The sequence below is a fragment of the Geotrypetes seraphini genome, chromosome 12, assembly GCF_902459505.1.
Source record: "Geotrypetes seraphini chromosome 12, aGeoSer1.1, whole genome shotgun sequence".
Classification (NCBI taxonomy): Eukaryota; Metazoa; Chordata; class Amphibia; order Gymnophiona; family Dermophiidae; genus Geotrypetes; species Geotrypetes seraphini.
Genome location: NC_047095.1, coordinates 90,857,123 through 90,876,480, shown reverse-complemented (window position 1 = coordinate 90,876,480; position 19,358 = coordinate 90,857,123). Strand labels below are relative to the sequence as shown.

The following is a 19,358-nucleotide window of genomic DNA, read 5'->3' as shown; positions in this document are numbered from 1 at the left end:
GTACATGTCTACCAGGCAAATCACCTTATCCATCCAACATCAATTAGTAAAACACGGGAGCCAACTACTACTTACACTATGATCCTGTGACCCCCGATCTCAGGTTTTAAAAAGCATTTCTATACCAAGACAGGGAGCCAACCTTGAAATAACTGAAATGGTGATTATAAAAGCCTATTTCTAAACTGTCTGATGCAACTCATGCAACATAACGTGAGTCAACGATGACCTACTTGAACTTGTAACTATGAATTTGTAACTGTGACCTAACTGTATTAATAACTATACTGATCTACCTGTACTAGCAATCTTATTGAATGTCTGTGTTAAACAGTCCATTGTAACTTCTTAGGTAACTGACCCAACCTCTTGTAATGTAATCCAGCCTTGAACTGAATAGGTAAAGACAGAATAGAAAACCTGATTAACATAACATGTAAGCCAATCTACATTAGGAAAGGCTGCTTTTTACAAGCCTTTAAATTAAGGCCCACATAAGTTTTGTTCATGGGACCTTTGCATCAGTTGATCAGTGTATTTGATGTATTGTTAGATAGGTAATTAATAATACCACTAGTAATGCTGAAGATTCCTTTTCCTTCCAGGATTTAGAATGCAGTAATTCCTGCTTATGTCGTTTCTATCATAGATGGCATTTGTATAATACAGCATTATTTGGAGATCAGGAGTAGTACAGTCTGCAGATATAAAAGAGTGAATGGAGTAAAGGGATTGGGGGATGTATCAGCTTCATGTGGGCTGTTAAATGTACAATATTATGGAGATCTTCCACCATGAAGCAAAATAAGTTTAAAATGAATGAGAGATTCAATAATTGAAATTCCAGTGCAATAAGTGAGTCATTCTAGACAAGCAGGTTATCTCCCCATGGCCACGAGCCATCTACAGAAGGAATCAACTCTGGATTTTTTCTGTATCCCTCCTACCTCAGTGTGAGCTCTACTGCTACCTGCAGTTTTTCTCTTCTGCACACGAGCCAAAAGGAGTGTTTTATTCCGTTCTCTCTTTTTCTTATTTTATTTGGTGTTTTTAGTCAATGTTTGTTCAGTATTTTCAATGCTTGTTGCTTTCACCTTGGTTTCAGCTCTGTCTGCAAAGAGACGATGACGCCGGTCTACAGCTGACAGGCCAATCCCTGGTGGTACCTGTTAGCCAGCCTGCACAAGTATTTTTTGAAGCTCAGGGCCCTCCCCTTTCTCACCTACTACTTGGCATGGACTTGAGAGGAGACTGTTAGGCACCCTTAGGTTCAGCAGTGTCTTGCAGAGTGCCGGCTGTGTTTTTTGCCTCACTCCTTCTGTAAGTGCACCTGTTGGTCCGTGGAGGTGGAGGTGCGGTCAGGCCAGGCTCCATGTCTTGCTGGCAGCCTGAAGATAAATGTTGAAAAGGCATTTCCAGTTTGAAGCAGTGATTCTTCTCATTTCCAGCTGCTGTAAGAGAGCTGAGACAGGCTGCAGCATGTGTTCAGAACAGGTCACAATGAGTAAGGCTGCTACAGCCTGGGAATTGAATTGAGGGAGTTCTGAATTTCTGATTTTTAATTGTTTCTCCTTTATCCCAGGATAGGCAGGCAGCATATTCTCTACATGTGGGTGATGTCACCGACGGAGCCCCCTAGCGGATGTTTTCGCAAGCAGACTTGCTTGGAGACCTTCAAGCTTGCGATTGGACCGCGCATGCGCGAGTGCCCCTCCCGCCCGACCTAGGGCATGTGTCTCCTCAGCGTGGCCTCAGTTCTATGTTTTCTGCGGAGCCAGAAGCACTGCTTCCTTACTTTGCGCGATCTCATTGTCCCTCTTTGCACCGCGGCTTATTTGTTTGTTTCAGTTGAGTCGCTTTTGCTCGCGATTTTATTTTATTTTATTTTCGTGTCTTTTTGATCAGGTTGACCAGTCTTACTTTGGCCGCCAGGCCTCGCGGGGCCGCAGTCATCTTTTTTCTTATGTCCCGGCCTCGTTCCTGGTTTAAGAACTGCAACTAAGTGCAACCGGGTGATCTCCATCAACGACCCCCATCGTTGGTGTGTGGAGTGCCTGGGCGCGGAGCACCGCGCTGAATCGTGCCCGCGTTGTGCGACTCTGCAACCGCGGGCCCTTCGTTGGCGGGTGGCCAAGATTCTCCAATTTTTTGGCCCGATGGATCCTGTGGAACAGGCCTTGAGCTCGGCCTCGGCACCGTTGTTGGGTTCCTTGGCCTCAAAGTCCCCGGCCTCAAAGTCCCCATCGGCCTCGAAGGCTTCGGCCTCGGCTCCTCCTGCTACTCCAGCTTCGGGTAAGTCTCCTCTTCCCTCTTCAGGTGTGCCGGCAAAGAAGCCTCAGAGTGTCATGCAAGCCATCAGAGTCTCATGCAAGTGCCACCTCATCGGCATCTTCGAGATCTCATTCTAAGTGTGCCTCAAGTAGGGAATACTCTTTCTCGAGGTCACCCCCGAAGAAGTGCACTGCTGCACCTATGACCCAACATCCTTTGGTCTCGGTGCCTATGTTCGAGGACATGCTTAAGGCTATTCTTACCTCACAGCTTTCCTCGGTGGTGAATCAACTGGTCCTGACCTCGATGTCTCTGAACTCGGTCTCGACCCAGCCCTGGTCTGACCAGCCTGAGTGTCCTTCGCTTGTGTCTCAGGGCCGTGCCCGCAAGACTCGCAGGATTCCCTCGAGCGATTCTTCATCCCCGGAATCGGGGCCTGTGACATTCCGAGGGTCCATGGCGGGGACCCACTTTTCGCCCGCTACTTTGGTGAGGCTTGCCCCTTCTAAGAGGCTGCAGTTTTCTTCGCCCCTTTGGAGCAGGTCTCCGACCGCGAAACCTTCCAGGCACACCCTTGTCCTCAAGTTGGACTCTAGTGTGCATTCCCCATCGGGGCTGATGCCTGCCTCTCAGGGGTCTTCTTCGAAGCTGGTGGAGGATTTTTCCTTTGCCCCGTCTTCTCCGAGGCGCCGCAACCTGGTCCCTCGGACTCCGGGGTCCTCCCCGACCCACCTTCTGCAGGGTCGTTCCTCAACGCCCCTGAGGCGATTTAGTCGAGCCTCCTCGATCTCCCATTCGCGGGACTCCGAGTCTCCGGCATGCTATTCGAGGGAAATTTCTCCCTCTTCCACTGCTGCCCCCAGGTCTTGCTCAGGGTCTCCTCAAGAGGATGAGTCTTCTTCTCGAAACTCCTCCTTTACTCATTTCATTTCTGACATGGGCAAGGTCTTGAACCTGGACCTCCAGTCTGAGTCCCGTTATACCCAGGAATTCCTGGCGGAAATGGGTGTTGCTCATCCGCCCCATGAGGCGCTGTGCTTACCGTTGCACCAGGTTCTCCGGCAAACTTTTCTCCGGAGCCTGGAGACCCCTTATGGGGTCCCGGCTATTCCCTCTAAATTGGACTCCCGTTACCGGACGATATAAAATTAAATAAATAAATAAATAATAATATTAACTTTTTTGTAAATGGCAGGTAGAACTAGAAGCAGCAAGACTTCAATCAAAACAGGCAGTGTAGTCACAGGAAGTACCCAGGGGATGGCTATGGTTCAAGTACAGATGGGGGAGGAACCAGGACGGAGGGCAGAGGTCTCTGTACAGACCGAAGCCATCCCCTCAAAGACGTCTACAGTCTCAACACAGACGGAAGTAATGGATCAGCCGGACAAAGACCTTCTGCTAGAGCTGAGGAGCCTGAGAGAGGAGGTTCAGCGCCTAAGGAGCATCCGAGACGACGAAACCTTCATCGATGGAGTCATCCAGGAGCTATCTCAGATCGCGGATCAGGACCAGGAACCTGACAGGACCACCCTGGGAACACCCAAAGCATCCAAACCCACAAATTTGAGACCAACTGCTGGAATGCAAGAAGTAGCTGGTGATGCTGACTCCTGGCAGCTGGTGACTTCCTCCACAGGGAAACGCAGAGGACCTAATTCTGTCTCTCTCTCTCACATACAGGGCAGCTCTACATCAACACCACAAATCATCCTTAAGAACAGATACCAGCTGCTACAGGAGGGTCCTGACAACGAGGTACAGGAAGATGTTCAGCAGATGGTTCCAGAGTCAACAGTTCGACCCACCCCTAAGAAGCGTAGAGTGGTGGTCATCGGGGATTCGCTGCTAAGGGGCACAGAGGGACCAATTTGTAGGCCGGACCTGCAATCAAGAGAGGTCTGCTATTTGCCAGGGGCCAGGATCCGGGATGTAACCGCTTGCCTTGACAGACTCATCAGGCCCCGAGATCACTTCCCCATGATCCTCATCCACGTCGGGACCAACGACACCGCCAGGAGCACCGCGAACAGCTTACCTGAAGACTTCAGGGCCCTGGGTGAGAAGCTGAGGAGAATGGATGCGCAGGTGGTCTTCTCCTCGATCCTCCCGGTAAGGGGCAAGGGCAGTGCCAGGGAGGATCGCATCCAGAGGGCTAACGACTGGCTGCAGGGATGGTGCAGGGAGATGAATTTCGGATTCCTGCACCACGGAGATGCATTGCAGGGACTACTGGGACAAGATGGGTTACACCTGACCAGAAGAGGGAAGAATGTCCTTGGACACCGTCTAGCCCGCCTACTTCACAGGGCTTTAAACTAGGTAAGTTGGGGGAGGGCACGGGCACAAATTACCTACCTGGTGTGCTAAACTGTCATTACTTTTATGAGGCTGGGATAAGTAGTATACACACTATCGAGTCTAGGGAAGGTTCACATTACAATTCAGGGTCACATTGTAATTCAGGATCTAGGAGGACTACACATTGCAATTCTGGGTCCGGGAAGTGTACAAACTGTAATTCCGGGACTAAGGGCAGTACACATTGTAATCCTGGGTACAGCAGGGGTATACACATTGCAAATTTTGTGAAAGGAGTTCAAGTAGCCCATGCGGGAACTCCCCCACAGGATACACACATTTCCGTTTTTGAGATAGGTACACACTGTAGCTCTGGGTCTGGGGAATCCGGGTCAGGTACAAGATATAGCTCTGAGTCTAGAGAGAATACCAAATATGCGAACAATGCTAAAAGTGTCCAAGTAACTCAAACAGGAATATCCCCACTAAGACATAATAAAAACACAACATGGAAGGCTATGTACGTTAACGCACACAGCTTGGGAAACAAGATACTGGATCTGGAAACAGAAATAAGGAATGCCGACCTGGATGTGGTGGCAATATCTGAGACCTGGCTCACAGACTCACATGGGTGGGACATGGTCATACCAGGCTACAACCTGCTCCGCCGGGACAGGGAGGGTAGATTGGGAGGTGGTGTTGCATTATATACAAAGGATGACATTAAGGTCACAAGGATCACAGATGTCCAATACACGGGGGAATCCCTTTGGGTTAATTTGGCCAGAGGGAAGGACAAATGCCTGTATCTCGGCGTTATTTACAGACCCCCAAGACAACAGGATGACCTGGATATGGAATTGATTGGAGATATAGAGAATATCACCTTGCGTGGGGACACGGTATTGTTAGGTGACTTCAACATGCCTGATGTAGATTGGGGCACACTTACCGCTGCTTCTGGCAGCAGCAGGAAGCTATTAAACTCGTTGAAGGGAGCATGTCTCAGGCAATTGGTATTGGACCCAACGAGGGATCAGGCAATACTGGACCTGTTGCTTACCAATGGTGAAAGTGTCACAGAGGTCTCGGTGGGAGACACATTGGCCTCAAGCGACCATAACATGATATGGTTCAATCTTGGAAAAGGCTTCACTAAACATGCCACACTGACCAAGGTCCTCAAATTCAAGAACACAAACTTCCAAGAGATGAGTGACTTTGTTCACCAGATGCTACAAAACCAAGCAGAAACCGATAGTGTGGATGAAATGTGGTCGACTCTGAAAGCCACCATACAGGAAGCGACAAACCGTTATGTTAAGCTAGTAAGTAAACACCGTAGAAACAATAAACCACAGTGGTTCACTGCGGAGATCTCAGACCTCATCAAAGAAAAAAAAAAAGCATTCATCTCTTACAAACAATCAAGGGAACAGGACTCCAGGGCAGAATATCTGACCAAGTCAAAAGCCGTCAAAACAGCAGTCAGGGAGGCTAAATTAAACATGGAGGAATCTCTAGCAAAGAACATCCAGAAGGGAGATAAATCATTCTTCAGGTATATCAGCAACAGAAGTAAAAACTCAGGGGGAATAGTACGTCTAAGGAAACCAGACGGAGACTATGTGGAAAAGGACTCAGAAAAAGCCCAACTGTTAAATGAATACTTCTGCTCTGTCTTCACCCGAGAAGCTCCAGGGCATGGCCCTCAGTTACAGACAAGGGCTGACTCAGTTGACCCATTTAGCGATTTCAAATTTACGCCCAACAGTGTCCACGTTGAGCTGTCCAAGCTCAAGGTTTACAAGGCAATGGGACCGGACAACCTGCACCCCAGAGTACTCAGGGAGTTGAGCGATGTGTTGGCGGAGCCGCTGTCGGCGCTTTTCAACCTCTCTCTTAGTTCAGGTAGCGTCCCGTTGGACTGGAGGAAGGCTAACGTCATTCCACTCCACAAGAAAGGCCCCAAGACAGAAGCGGCAAACTACAGACCAGTGAGTCTCACATCAATAGTGAGCAAACTAATGGAAACTCTTATCAAACACCAATTAGATACGATCCTGAATGAAGAGAACCTACGGGATCCCCGTCAACATGGATTTACTAAGGGGAGATCCTGCCAATCCAACCTGATCAGCTTCTTTAACTGGGTGACGGGGAAACTAGATGTTGGAGAGTCCCTGGACATCGTATACCTGGACTTTAGCAAAGCATTCGATAGCGTGCCTCATCGCAGGTTACTAAGCAAGATGAGTTCCATAGGATTGGGCGACACATTGACGAAGTGGGTTGGGAACTGGCTTGGAGGTAGGGTTCAAAGGGTAATGGTGAATGGAACCCCCTCTGAAATGACGGAGGTGATCAGTGGAGTGCCCCAGGGCTCTGTCTTGGGCCCAATACTATTCAATATCTTTATAAGGGACTTGGCAGAAGGGCTCCGAGGTAAGATAACATTATTTGCCGATGACGCCAAACTAAGCAATGTAGTGGGCAAAAGCACAATAGATAAAAATTCAATGCCCGACAATATGATGCATGATCTACTCTTACTAGAGAGCTGGTCTAAGACATGGCAGCTCAGCTTCAATGCCAAAAAATGCAAAGTTATGCACCTGGGTACCCAAAATCCATGCAGGACTTATACCCTTAATGGCGAGATCCTAACAAGAACAGTTGCAGAACGAGACTTAGGGGTGATCGTCAGTGAGGACATGAAGGCTGCCAATCAAGTGGAGCAAGCTTCTTCCAAGGCAAGACAAATCATAGGTTGCATACGCAGGGGTTTCGTCAGCCGTAAACCCGAAGTCATTATGCCTTTGTATAGATCCATGGTGAGACCGCACCTGGAATACTGCGTGCAATTCTGGAGGCCACATTACCGTAAGGATGTGCTGAGGCTGGAATCGGTCCAGAGAATGGCCACCCGGATGGTCTCGGGACTGAAGGATCTCCCGTACGAAGAACGGTTAGATAAATTACAGCTATATTCGCTCGAGGAGCGCAGGGAGAGGGGAGACATGATCGAGACGTTCAAGTATCTCACGGGCCGCATCGAGGTAGAAGAAGATATCTTCTTTTTCAGGGGTCCCACGGCAACAAGAGGACACCCGTGGAAAATCAGAGGCGGGAAACTGCACGGTGACACCAGGAAATTCTTTTTCACCGAAAGGGTGGTGGATCGCTGGAATGGTCTTCCACTTCAGGTGATTGAGGCCAACAGCGTGCCTGATTTTAAGACCAAATGGGATCGACACGTGGGTTCTATTCGCAAAGTAAAGGCAGGGGAGGGTCATTAGGGTGGGCAGACTGGATGGGCCTTGGCCCTTATCTGCCGTCGATTTCTATGTTTCTATGATCCTGGTCTTGGGGTTTGAAAGCTCTCAGCTTTCGCACCAATCATTGGTGGTTGAATCTTCTTTGAAGAAATCCAACCCTTCAAAGGTGTATTTCATCGTCCCCCTGGGCCGAGAGGGCCGTACGATGGACAAGTTTGATTGCCATCTTTATCAAAACTCAATGATGGAGAACCAGGTCCTCAACTATAACTTTATCTTCACGTCCTATCTCCGGTTCTGTGTGGCAGCCCTCCACTCGTTCCGGGTGGACGTGCCTAATTCTCTGTGTCCAGAGTTTCGTCTCCTCAAGGAGACACTCTCCCAGCTTCGCCTTTATAAGTTTCAGACGGCCTATGACGCCTTCGAGATGTCCTCGAGGGTCACGGCCTTTGCGATTGCCATGCGTCGCCTCGCTTGGCTCAGGATTGTGAATATGGATCCAAATCTCCAGGATCATCTAGCCAATCTCCCTTGCGTGGGTCATAAGCTATTTGACGATTCCATTGAGGCAGCCACTAAGCGCTTCTCGGAACACGAACAGTCCTTTGCCTCTCTGGTGAGACTTAAGCCGAAGACCCCTCTGACTCGGCAATACAAAATTCCTCCCCGGAGAAATCTACTCCTGCGTTCTGTCGGCCCTCTTCGAAGCGGCCGCAGCAACAGCAGCAGCGTAAAGCTAAGGCCCAGTCCGGCGAAGCCTTGGCTGTCTGAGCCTTCGGGCTCCCTTCCTCCTGGACACTTCTCCCCTCCCCATCGGGAGTCGTCTCCATCATTTCTATACCCAGTGGGAAAGTCTTACCACCGACAGTTGGGTGTTTTCCATCATCCGGGAGGGGTACTCCCTTCACTTCAGTCACCTTCCTCCAAAAGCGTTTCCTTATGCCCGGTCTCAGCTGCCTCTCGTTCTGCAGGAAGCTCAGGCCCTTCTTCACCTTTGGGTGGTAGAGGAGGTTCCTCCGGACCAGTGGAATACGGGATTTTATTCCCGATACTTTGTGGTTCCCAAGAAGACGGGGGATCTGCGCCCGATCCTGGACCTCCGTGCTCTGAACAAGTTCCTGGTCAGAGAACGGTTCAGAATGCTCACCCTTCCTACGTTGTACCCCCTCTTGGACGAGGGGGACTGGCTATGCTCGCTGGACCTCAGAGGCGTACACGCACATTCCGATACACCCGGCCTCTCGTCAGTATCTGAGATTCCGGGTGGGGGATCTCCATCTCCAGTATCGTGTTCTTCCCTTCGGCCTGGCGGTCTCTCCAAGGATTTTCACGAAATGTCTAGTTGTGGTGGCGGCAGCCCTGTGTCTCCGCGGCCTGCAGGTATTTCCCTACCTCGACGACTGGTTGATCAAAGCGTTCTCTCGCCACGAAGTTCTGCGAGCGACCAATCAGACCATATTGCTCCTTCAAAGTCTCGGCTTTGAGGTGAACTTCCCCAAGTCTCACCTCTGTCCATCCCAGTCTCTAGAGTTCATCAGAGCGGTCCTGGACACGGTTCGTCTCTGCTCCTTCTTGTCTCGGCTTCGTCAGGAGGCCCTTGTTTGTTTATGCCAGAGGGTGACCCATCTGTCCTCGGCCCCTGCTCGGCTCCTGATGGTCTTACTAGGTCACATGGCCTCCAAGGTTCACGTGACTCCTTTTGCCAGACTTCACCTCCATATTCCTCAATGGAGTCTATCGTCCCAATGGGACCAGGATCGGGATCCTGTCTCTCGACTCATTGTCGTGACTCCTTTGTTGAAGAAGTCTCTCCGTGGGTGGATGCTCTCTTCTAATCTGTCCAGAGGTTTTCTGTTTCATACTCCTCCTCCACAGAAGGTCCTCACGATGGACTCATTGGCCTATGCTTGGGGGGCTCATCTGGACGGTCTTCGCATTCGGGGTCTTTGCTCCGGTGACCACCTTTGTCACATCAATCTGCTAGAGCTTTGAGTGATTTTCCTCGCCCTGAAAGCTTTTTGTCACCTGCTTCACAACCGGGTGGTGCTGGTCCGAACGGACAGCCAGGTCACCATGTATTATATCAACAAACAAGGGGGCATGGGGTCCCTGTCCCTGTGCCTGTGCTAAGAGGCGATGTGGCTCTGGGATTGGGCCATCCGCTGCAACATATTCCTTTGAGCGGTATACATTCAGGGCCAGCACAGTTGTCTGGCGGACAAGTTGAGTCGTCTTCTGCAGCCTCACGAGTGGTCCATCCATTCCTTGACCCTGCTAAAAGTGTTTGCTCGTTGAGGGACTCCAGACGTCGATCTGTTCGCGTCCCCCCTCAATCGCAAGTTGCCCCGTTTACACCCCTCATGCTCGAGGCAGATGCTTTTCTACTGGATTGGACGAACCTGTTTCTGTATGCGTTCCCTCCATTCCCTCTGATTGTGAAGACTCTCATCAGGCTCAAGTCCATGAGTGCCACCATGATTCTGATAGCTCCTCGGTGGCCCCGACAGCCGTGGTTTTCCCTTCTGTTGCAACTCAGTTCCAGGTAGCCTCTTCTGCCTGTTTTTCCTTCTCTGCTTACGCAGAGTTGAGGTTCTCTACTTCATCCCAACCTACAGTCTTGAGAGCTTGGTTCCTCAAAACTTAATGCCCTCGTTCCAGTTCTCCCAGCCTGTGCTGGACGTCCTGGATGCTTCTCGCCAATGTTACCATAAGAAGTGGACCCACTTTTCTTCCTGGTGTGCTATTCAGCAGCAGGAGCTGCGATCTGCCTCCTTATCTGCTGTCCTGGATTATCTGTTACACTTGTCTGGCACTGGACTCAAGTCCTCTTCGGTTCGTGTCCACCTTAGTGCCATTGCTGCTTTTCATAAGCCGGTCGATGGGAACCCTATCTCTGTTCATCCTGTGGTTTCCCGCTTCATGAAAGGCCTTTTCCACGTTCATCCGCCCCTTAAACCTCCTGTGGTGTGGGATCTTAACGTGGTCCTTGCTCGCTTGATGAAACCCCTGTTCAAGCCACTAGCGCAGGCTCACTTGAGGTATCTTACTTGGAAGGTTGTGTTTCTTATTGCTCTCACTTCTGCCCGTCGGGACAGTGAGCTTCAAGCCTTGGTAGTGGACCCACCTTTCACTGTCTTCCATCATGATAAGGTGGTTCTCCGTACTTGCTTAAGGTTGTTTCTGAGTTTCACATCAACCAATCCATTGTTCTTCCTGCGTTTTTTCTGAAGCCCCATTCTCACCCTGGAGAGGTGGCTCTGCATTCTCTTGATTGTAAGTGTGTGCTGGCCTTCTACTTGAAGCGCACTGCTCCTCATCGTTCTGCTCCCCAGCTGTTCCTCTCTTTCGATCCTAATCGCTTGGGTTGCTCTGTTTCTAAGCAGACCATTTCTAATTGGTTGGCCGCTTGTATCTCTTTCTGTTACACTCAGGTTGGTCTCTCCCTGCCGGGTCGAGTCACAGGCCACAAGGTCAGAGCGATGGCAGCGTCTGTTGCTTTCCTCCACTCGACTCCGATTGAGGAAATCTGTAAGGCTGCCACTTGGTCCTCGGTTTACCTCGCACTACTATCTGGATGCTTTCTCCAGGCGTGATGGCCATTTTGGCCAGTCCGTTTTGCAAAATATGTTCTCCTAAATTGCCAACTCTCCCTCCATCCCATTCTGGTTAGCTTGGAGGTCTCCCACATGTAGAGAATATGTTGCCTGCTTGTCCTGGGATAAAGCACAGTTACCGTAACAGGTGTTATCCAGGGACAGCAGGCAGATATTCTTGCAACCCACCCACCTCCCCGTGATTGGCTTCTTTGCTAGCTATCTGAACTGAGGCCATGCTGAGGAGACGCATGCCCTAGGTCGGGCGGGAGGGGCACTCGCGCATGCGCGGTCCAATCGCAAGCTTATAGGTCTTCAAGCAAGTCTGCTTGTAAACGTCCACTAGGGGGCTCTGTCGGTGACGTCACCCACATGTAGAAAATATCTGCCTGCTGTCCCTGGATAACACCTATTATGGTAAGTAACTTTGCTATATCTCCCCACCTGAAAAATCCAAATTTTGCTGTTTTTGCACTTTTGCTGTGTGTTTAATTAGCATTTTTAGGTGCAAATTTCTTATCAACAGTCATCTTGGATTTTTAGCAATCTCTTTTTTTCAATAGTTCCCTGCACTTCCAAAACTGCAAATTTTGTCTTAAAACTGATTGGTAGGGAGTCCTTAGGCTCTTCTACTCCAAATTCATGTAATGTTGATGCAAATTTGGCACCTCAGGAGCGTCCTTGTAACACGTAACAGTTAGCGTGATCCAGAGAGATGGGAATGGCCACCTTAACCTCTCCTCAGGCAGGTGACTACACAGGCAGCCAGATCTATTTTCAGGGCCTGGAAATTCAGACAATGCTGTTTTGCTAAAATGCAGATGCCCTGCATCCCAAGAAACGCAAGCTACAGTCATCAGAGGGTGACTCTTTGTGCCAGGGCCCTGAGGACTTATCAGACTTTCAGAAATGTTTGCAGAATGACTTTCATGAGAGCTCTCTTGTTTCAGACGTTGCCGGTTTCTGGAGGGTGCTGTACGAGTTCAACCACCTATCAAACCACCTTTCCCTTCATGGGACCACACCCTGGTTCTCAGAGATCTTGCCAAGGTTAGGTTTATGACTTTGGAAGAAGCATCCTTCTTGGCATTGACGCTTAAGGCAGTTTTCTGATAAGTGTCGGCGTGGGGCATTTCGGAGCTTCCGATTCTTTCTTGTCAAGAGCCTTTTCTCAGATATGTGGAGACTGGAGTCTCACTGCGCATTGTTCCTTCTTGTCTCCCGAATGGGGTGTTGGCATTTCCTGTGACACAAATATAATTAACCCAGAATGCTGAACTGAACGTGACTCGAACAAATTTCAATATATACTTCTTAATAAAGTTAATGCTCAGAGACAAGCAGACCATGCAGGAACCCCACATATAAGGTCTCACCATCCAATCACTGCATATAATTTTAGAATAGTTAAATATATTGCTTTCTTATATCAATTTCCATCAGAACTTTTGATGTTATAACCTGCTGGTTCAAGGGTTGTGTGCTGGGTTAGTAACAGAAGGCTGAAGGTTCAAGCCTCAGCTAAGGAGTAGGGCTCATACAACCTTGTAGCTTATATATTAAAGAACACTTATCTCAAGAAATGTTGAAAGGTCCCAATATGGACCATGTTTTGCGGGCTGCTTCAGGGAACCCAACAAACTGGGATTTCAAAACAAATAACCACTCTGCTGGTAGTGCTGATTGTTGAAGACGCTCATAAATGAGAGTCAAAAAGCAGTTAAGACTTAACTGGTCTCTGTAAATTAAAAATAAACTAAGTTGCACGCTTTAAAAAATTATTGTTGGTAGCTAATCTTGTAATTGTAAGAGACAAAAGCGTTGAACTCAACATTGCAAAGGATACCTGAGAGTTTGAGAACATTCTTTCTTAACAGGACTTTACTTCAGTAGGAACAGCTTAGAAAGAACGATGTGGGAAAAACAGCATTTAAATAGACCAACATCAACACAACTGACAGATGTGATGATGTCACAGGCAGTGAAAAACATACAATCCTGCACTAGGAAACCCAGCAAAACGTTCTCAATCTCACTGTTTAGACCAAGGGAATGCAAGGTGTTTAAATTAAAAATCCAGTGTTGCTCCCGATGCCACAAGGAAGCCACACTGCTGCCTGCACGGGGGAATCTTATAATTGAGCACATCAGCAAGATGAATACCAGGGGCCTAGAAGCCCCGCTAGTACAACATTGGATGTTGAATAATCATAAAATTGAGGACCTAAGGTTTTCTGTTCTTGAGGCACCGGTATTCCTCCCCCCCTTTCAATCCTCGCTCCATTGCTGTAGCTCGCTGATTCTCCTCAGCTATTTTTCCTGTAAACCACCTCAAACCAAAAGGCTTTCATGGTATATAAATAAAGATTTGTGTTATGTTATGAGAAAGCAATATATTAACTATTCTAATTGGATGGTGAGACTTTATATGTGTTTGGATTGATTGGATTGTGAGACCTTATATGTGTGGTTCCCTCATGGTCTCCTTGTCTCTGAGCATTAACTTTATTAAGAAGTATATAATTGAAGTTTATTCGAGTCATGTTCAGTTTAGTCAGTTCAGTGTTCTGGTTTATTTATATTTGTGCTACTTGACTTTCCCAGATTCCACAGAGAAGTGAGTTTTTCACACAGTACCCCTTGTTCTTTATAGACTGAAGTCAGCATTTCCTGTGAGTCAGGAAGTCCGTTTGCCTGTTTTACATCCTACAGGTTCTACGGAACAGGACCTTGTTTAGCTCAAGATGGGCATGAGATGAGTGCTGCTTCATTATCTAGAGGTCATCATGAGTTTGGCTCTCTGACCATCTGTTTATGCCGACTCATTCGTCTAAGCGAGGCGCACCCACTTCCAAGGCCATATTATCTGGTTAGATCTGTAAGGCCATTTCATCAGCCGAGGTTGTATATGGAACACTGTCCCCTGCCTACTATTTTCATGCTGTATATGCTTCCCCAAGTTGTATCTTGGATGCCAGTCTGCCCATTTGGGCCCTGAAGGATACTGTATAATATGTTTTAGTGTCTTCAGGGGTACTACCTGAGCTCCTTTGATGCTTCTATTGGCTGTTGCCAATTCATTAAATGTTACAGTGTAAGTTAATGCAGAACAGATGTATTGTTTGGATGTCCCTTCTCTGTCCTTATTTCACCTACTGGGTTGGAGCTCTAGCATGTTTGGATATTAACTGTAGGTGGCAATAGAGCTCACATTGAAGGAGGGACACAGAAAAAAATCTGTAGTGGATTCCTTCTGTAGATGGTTAGCAGTTATGTAGAGATAACCCACAAGTCTAGAATGACTCGCTTATCTACTGGAAAAGATATTATCAAGGTAAGGACACAATCTCTTTTTGTCATTGTAATCAGAATTATAATCATAACTTAATATAAGGACAATTAATAAGATTTGGCTGATAGTTTTATTTTGGAAGGCTGTACTTTTACAGTTTATAAAACGCATGCTACAGATGTAAAATCGCAACATTTTAATTGTTTTTAAAAAGTGAGCGGAGTATCACCTGCAAAACTCTAATTGAGAATTCAAGTATTCTTTTTTTTTTTATTTTCAGATGTCTATTATACACCTCAGTCATCACAGTGCATGTCCCGTTTTGTCCGACCTACTCCATCAGCGCCAGAACCTGCTCCTCCTTATTTAGACCATTACTCACCATACCTCCAAGATCGTGTGGTGAGCTCCCAGTATGGCACTCAACCACAGCAATACCCTCCGATGAGTCAGCCAATGTATGCACCACACTATGATAGTCGGCGTGTATATCCTCCTGCTCAATCATATCAACGAGAAGAGATGGTCAGGGCAAGTCCTGTGCCTATTGACATCCCACCAGCAACAGTGTCATCTTACATACCTGAAACAAGAGATCGCTACCAGCAAGTTGAGGGATACTATCCTGTGGGACCTCATCCTGGGCAAATCAGACCTTCATACCATAGAGTATGGCTTATAAATGAAATATTATTAAGTACAGTACTTTAAAGGAAATGCATAAGTTATTTAATAAAATGTATGAAAGACTACTAGAGTTAAGCTTAGGGGTATGCAAATGATATGCATGTATTTTGATCTTCTGGGGGAGGGTCATTCCTGTATGACTGAGGGAGAAGGGGCATGTTATCCCTTCCACCCCCAACCTACACAGGGCAAAATCAGGCCTAAGGTTGGCCCTGGAAACATTGTAACCCCAATAATCACATCACATTCACAGATAAGCACCCAGCAATCTTAAGTATCTAGGTATTTTAGGCTTAAGAATGTGAAGCTATTTTTCTGAGGTAGTATGCAGTATTCCTCCTATTAGGTTTTGTGGTTGTAGTTTGTAAACTTAGGCCCGGATTCTATAAACTGTGTCCCGATTGTAGGCAGCTGTAAGCGTCCTACAGCTGTCTAACCAGCCAATCAGGACGCACGTTTTGTTTTGTTTTTTAATACTCCCCAGGCAGGTCGCCTACATTGGAAGCGCTTCCGGGAGCATGCCCGCCTATGTTCGCCTAAGGCTAGCCATGGGCATGGTTTGCCCCGAAAGTGGCTTAGGCCGTATACATCTCCCTAGTAGAGCAGAAGATGCTTACAATGTAGGCCCATCGTAAATAGACGCAACCGCAATTGCGTCTTGGGTAGTTAACGACAAATGCCAGTCTCCATGTCTGGGGAGCCCATTGCAACCATCGTCCCATTCAGGGGCATTGGTTGCTCTCCCAAAAGAAATGGTCAATCAACCTATTGGAACTGCAAGCCATTCGCTTGGCTCTGGAGAAATTGTAGAATACTTTGGAGGGCCAAGCGGTCCAAGTCTTCTCCAACAATGCGACAGCAGTGGCATATGTCAATCACCAGGTAGGAACCAAGAGTGCTTCTCTACTACTACTACTACTACTACTTATATAGTGTTGAAAGACGTACGCAGCACTGTACATTGTGACATTTATAGACAGTTTCTGCTCGGAAGAGCTTACAATCTAACTTGGACAGACAGACATGACATAGAGGGTAAGGGATGCAGAACCTAAGGTGAAAGGAGTTAGGAGTCAAAAGCGGGCCTTGAACACTGCCAGAGACAGAGCCCGCCTTAGGGATTCGGGCAGCTTGTTCCAAGCATATGATGCAGCAAAGCTGAAGAGACGGGGTCTGGAGTTGGCAGTTGAAGAGAAGGGCACAGATAGGAGGGACTTAACAGCTGAGCGGAGCTTACATGAGGGGGGATCATAGTGGGAGATAAGTGAAGAGATATTGTGAAGGGCATCTGAGTGAGTGCATTTGTAGGTCAGTAAGTGGAGTTTGAATTGCATTCAGAAATGGATGGGAAGCCAATGAAGTGACTGTAGGAGAGGAGTAACATGAGTAAATCAGCTCTCTCGGAATATGAGTCATGCAGCTGAATTCTGGATGGATTGGAGGGGAACAACATGGGTAAGCGGAAAGCCTGAGAGTAGCAAGTTGCAGTAGTCTTAGTTACGAGGCAATGAGGATGTGGATAAATGTTTTGATAGTGTGCTCAGAGAGGAAGGATCGGATTTTCATAATATAGAGGAAGAAGCGCAGGTTTTAGCGATGTGTTGTATCTGGGTGTGAAGGAGAGAGAGAAGTCAAAGATGACCCCTAGATTACGAGCAGACAAAACAGGATTGATGAGAGTTTTGTTCACAGAGATGGAGGTGGGTTTAGGCAGGAAGATGAGCAACTCTGTTTTAGCCATAGTCAATTTTAGATGGAGGTGAGACATCCAAGTGGCAATGTCGGACTCCTGGGTTTCAGTAGAAATATTTGGCACAGAGAGGTAGATCTGGGAGTTCAACATAGAGGTGATACTGGAATCTGTGGGAGGAGATCGGTGCTCCAAGTGAGCAAGTGTAGATTGAGAAAAGGAGTGGTCCCAGAACAGAGCCTTGATGTACACCTATCGATAGCAGGAAGTCTGTGGAGGAGGAATCACCATTGCATACACTGAAGGTGCGATGGGAGAGATAAGAATAAAACCAGAAGAGGGCAGAACCCTAGAATCCCAACAAGGACAGTGTATCAAGGACTTGGTGGTGATCAACAGTATCTAAGGTGGCAGATAGATAAGAAGGATGAGGATAGAGTAGAGGCCTTTGGATCTTGCAAAGAACAGGTCATTGGAAACTTTAATAAGGGCAGTTTCTGTGGAATGCAGTGCGTGAAAGCCTGACTGAAGCAGATCCAGAATATCATAGGGTAAGAGGAAGTCCAGGCAACGGCGGTGAACAGCACATTCAAGTAACTTGGATAAGAAAGGGAGGAGGGAGATAGGGTGATAGTTGGAAATACACGTGGGGGTCCATTGAGGGTTTCTTGTGGAGGGTTGTGACAATGGCATGTTTGAAGGCATCAAGGACAGTTGCAATGGAGAGCGATAGGTTGAGGATGTGGCAGATAGGAGGGATGACAGAGGCCGAGATAGCACCGATTAGGTAAGTGAGAATAGGATTGGAGGAGCAGGTAGTGGGTTTGGAGGATGAGAGATGTGTGGTTTCCTCCTCAGTGATCTCGGAGAGTGTTGAGGGGAGGGGGAAGCAGCCTGGTTGAGAGCTTCTCTGGCTTAGGAAGCCCACCTGCTCTTTCTCTGGGCAGAATGTCATCTCCAGGCACTTTCAGCAGCACATATGGAGGGCGTCAACAATGTTCAAGCAGACTTCCTCTTAAATTAGACTCTCTCAAACCTCAGCTTCAACACCAATCTCTAGTAGTTGAGTCAGCCCTGAAGTGTGCTAATATCTCTTGCATGTATACCAGCATACAACCAGGCAGAGAGGAAAGAACCCTGGACAAGTTTGGCAAGCATGTGTTTCAAACATCAATGCTTGCTAACAAAATACTCAATTACAATTTCTACATGACCTTCTATTTAAAGTCTTTAATAATAAAACAATTGCCAAATTTTGTGCAGCACTTCACGTCAGACCAGCATAAACCTTTTTAACATCTGGTTAAAAATTTGTTGGCGACCAGAAAATATATTGTCAGATCCACTTTTGATGCCTTCAATGTCATCTCACGGACTTCCACCGTATCCATGTGCAATACACAGACAGATTTAGCTCTGGATCTCTGATTTGGATACATCAGTCCAAGATTGCCTCTCTAATATTCCATGTATAGGCGATGATTATTTGGGGATCGCATTGAAGAGGCTAGAAAGAAAATTAAGAAATATGATTGCTTGACATCTTTATCTAAAATTCAGTCTTCGCAAACAGCGCAGTCATCTTACAAGTATTCTAAAACCTCTAGATGCTCTTCTTGCTATACTTCCAGGCATCACTACAATCAGCCTTCCACATATTCACATCCTTCTACCCATAGGCATCCTTTACAGTAAAATCTCAGTCTCAGCTTGTTTAAGCAACAGAAGTCCTTTTGACTCCCTTCTAGAGAACATTGCCAATATCTCTCTCTCCCACCAGATCTTCTAATAGGGGGAAGGGTCCATCACTTTTACCATCATTGAACCCTCTTAACGCCAAACCAATGGATTCTCCAAGTGATGGCTCAGGGTTGTACCCTACACTTACTTTGAAAGCCTCCAAACCACCTTCCAAGAGATTCTCTTTTTAACTCCCTCCAAAAGGCCCTCTTTCACCAAAATTCTCAGCCCTCCTCCACCTCTATGTAATAGAATAATTTCCTCTGCAGGAGAGGGGGCAAGGGTTCTACTCAAGTATTTCCTGAGGCTGAAAAAAGGCTGAAGGTCTCACCCCAATTCTGTACCTTTGCACTCTCAACAAATACTTAGTTAAGGAGAAGCTTTGCACGGTCTCTCTGGAAACACACTTACTGTTATTGGAGAGAAATGATTGGGTCTGCTGTCTAGACCTCAAAGAAACGTGCACTCATATTCCAATCTTACCTGACCACAAGAAATATCTT

The 19,358-nt window shown here is 47.4% G+C and overlaps 1 protein-coding gene across 4 annotated transcripts in view; it reads left to right on the top strand.

The window, feature by feature from the left end:
* The window catches only part of RC3H1 (ring finger and CCCH-type domains 1), a 446,950-nt gene that overhangs the window by 261,458 nt on the left and 166,134 nt on the right, over nt 1–19,358 (top strand). For all 4 annotated transcript variants that reach the window (XM_033915444.1, XM_033915446.1, XM_033915443.1 and 1 more), the window contains one exon: nt 15,019–15,407. In XM_033915444.1, coding sequence (XP_033771335.1) covers nt 15,019–15,407 — 389 coding nt within the window. The remainder of the gene's footprint in view (nt 1–15,018; nt 15,408–19,358) is intronic.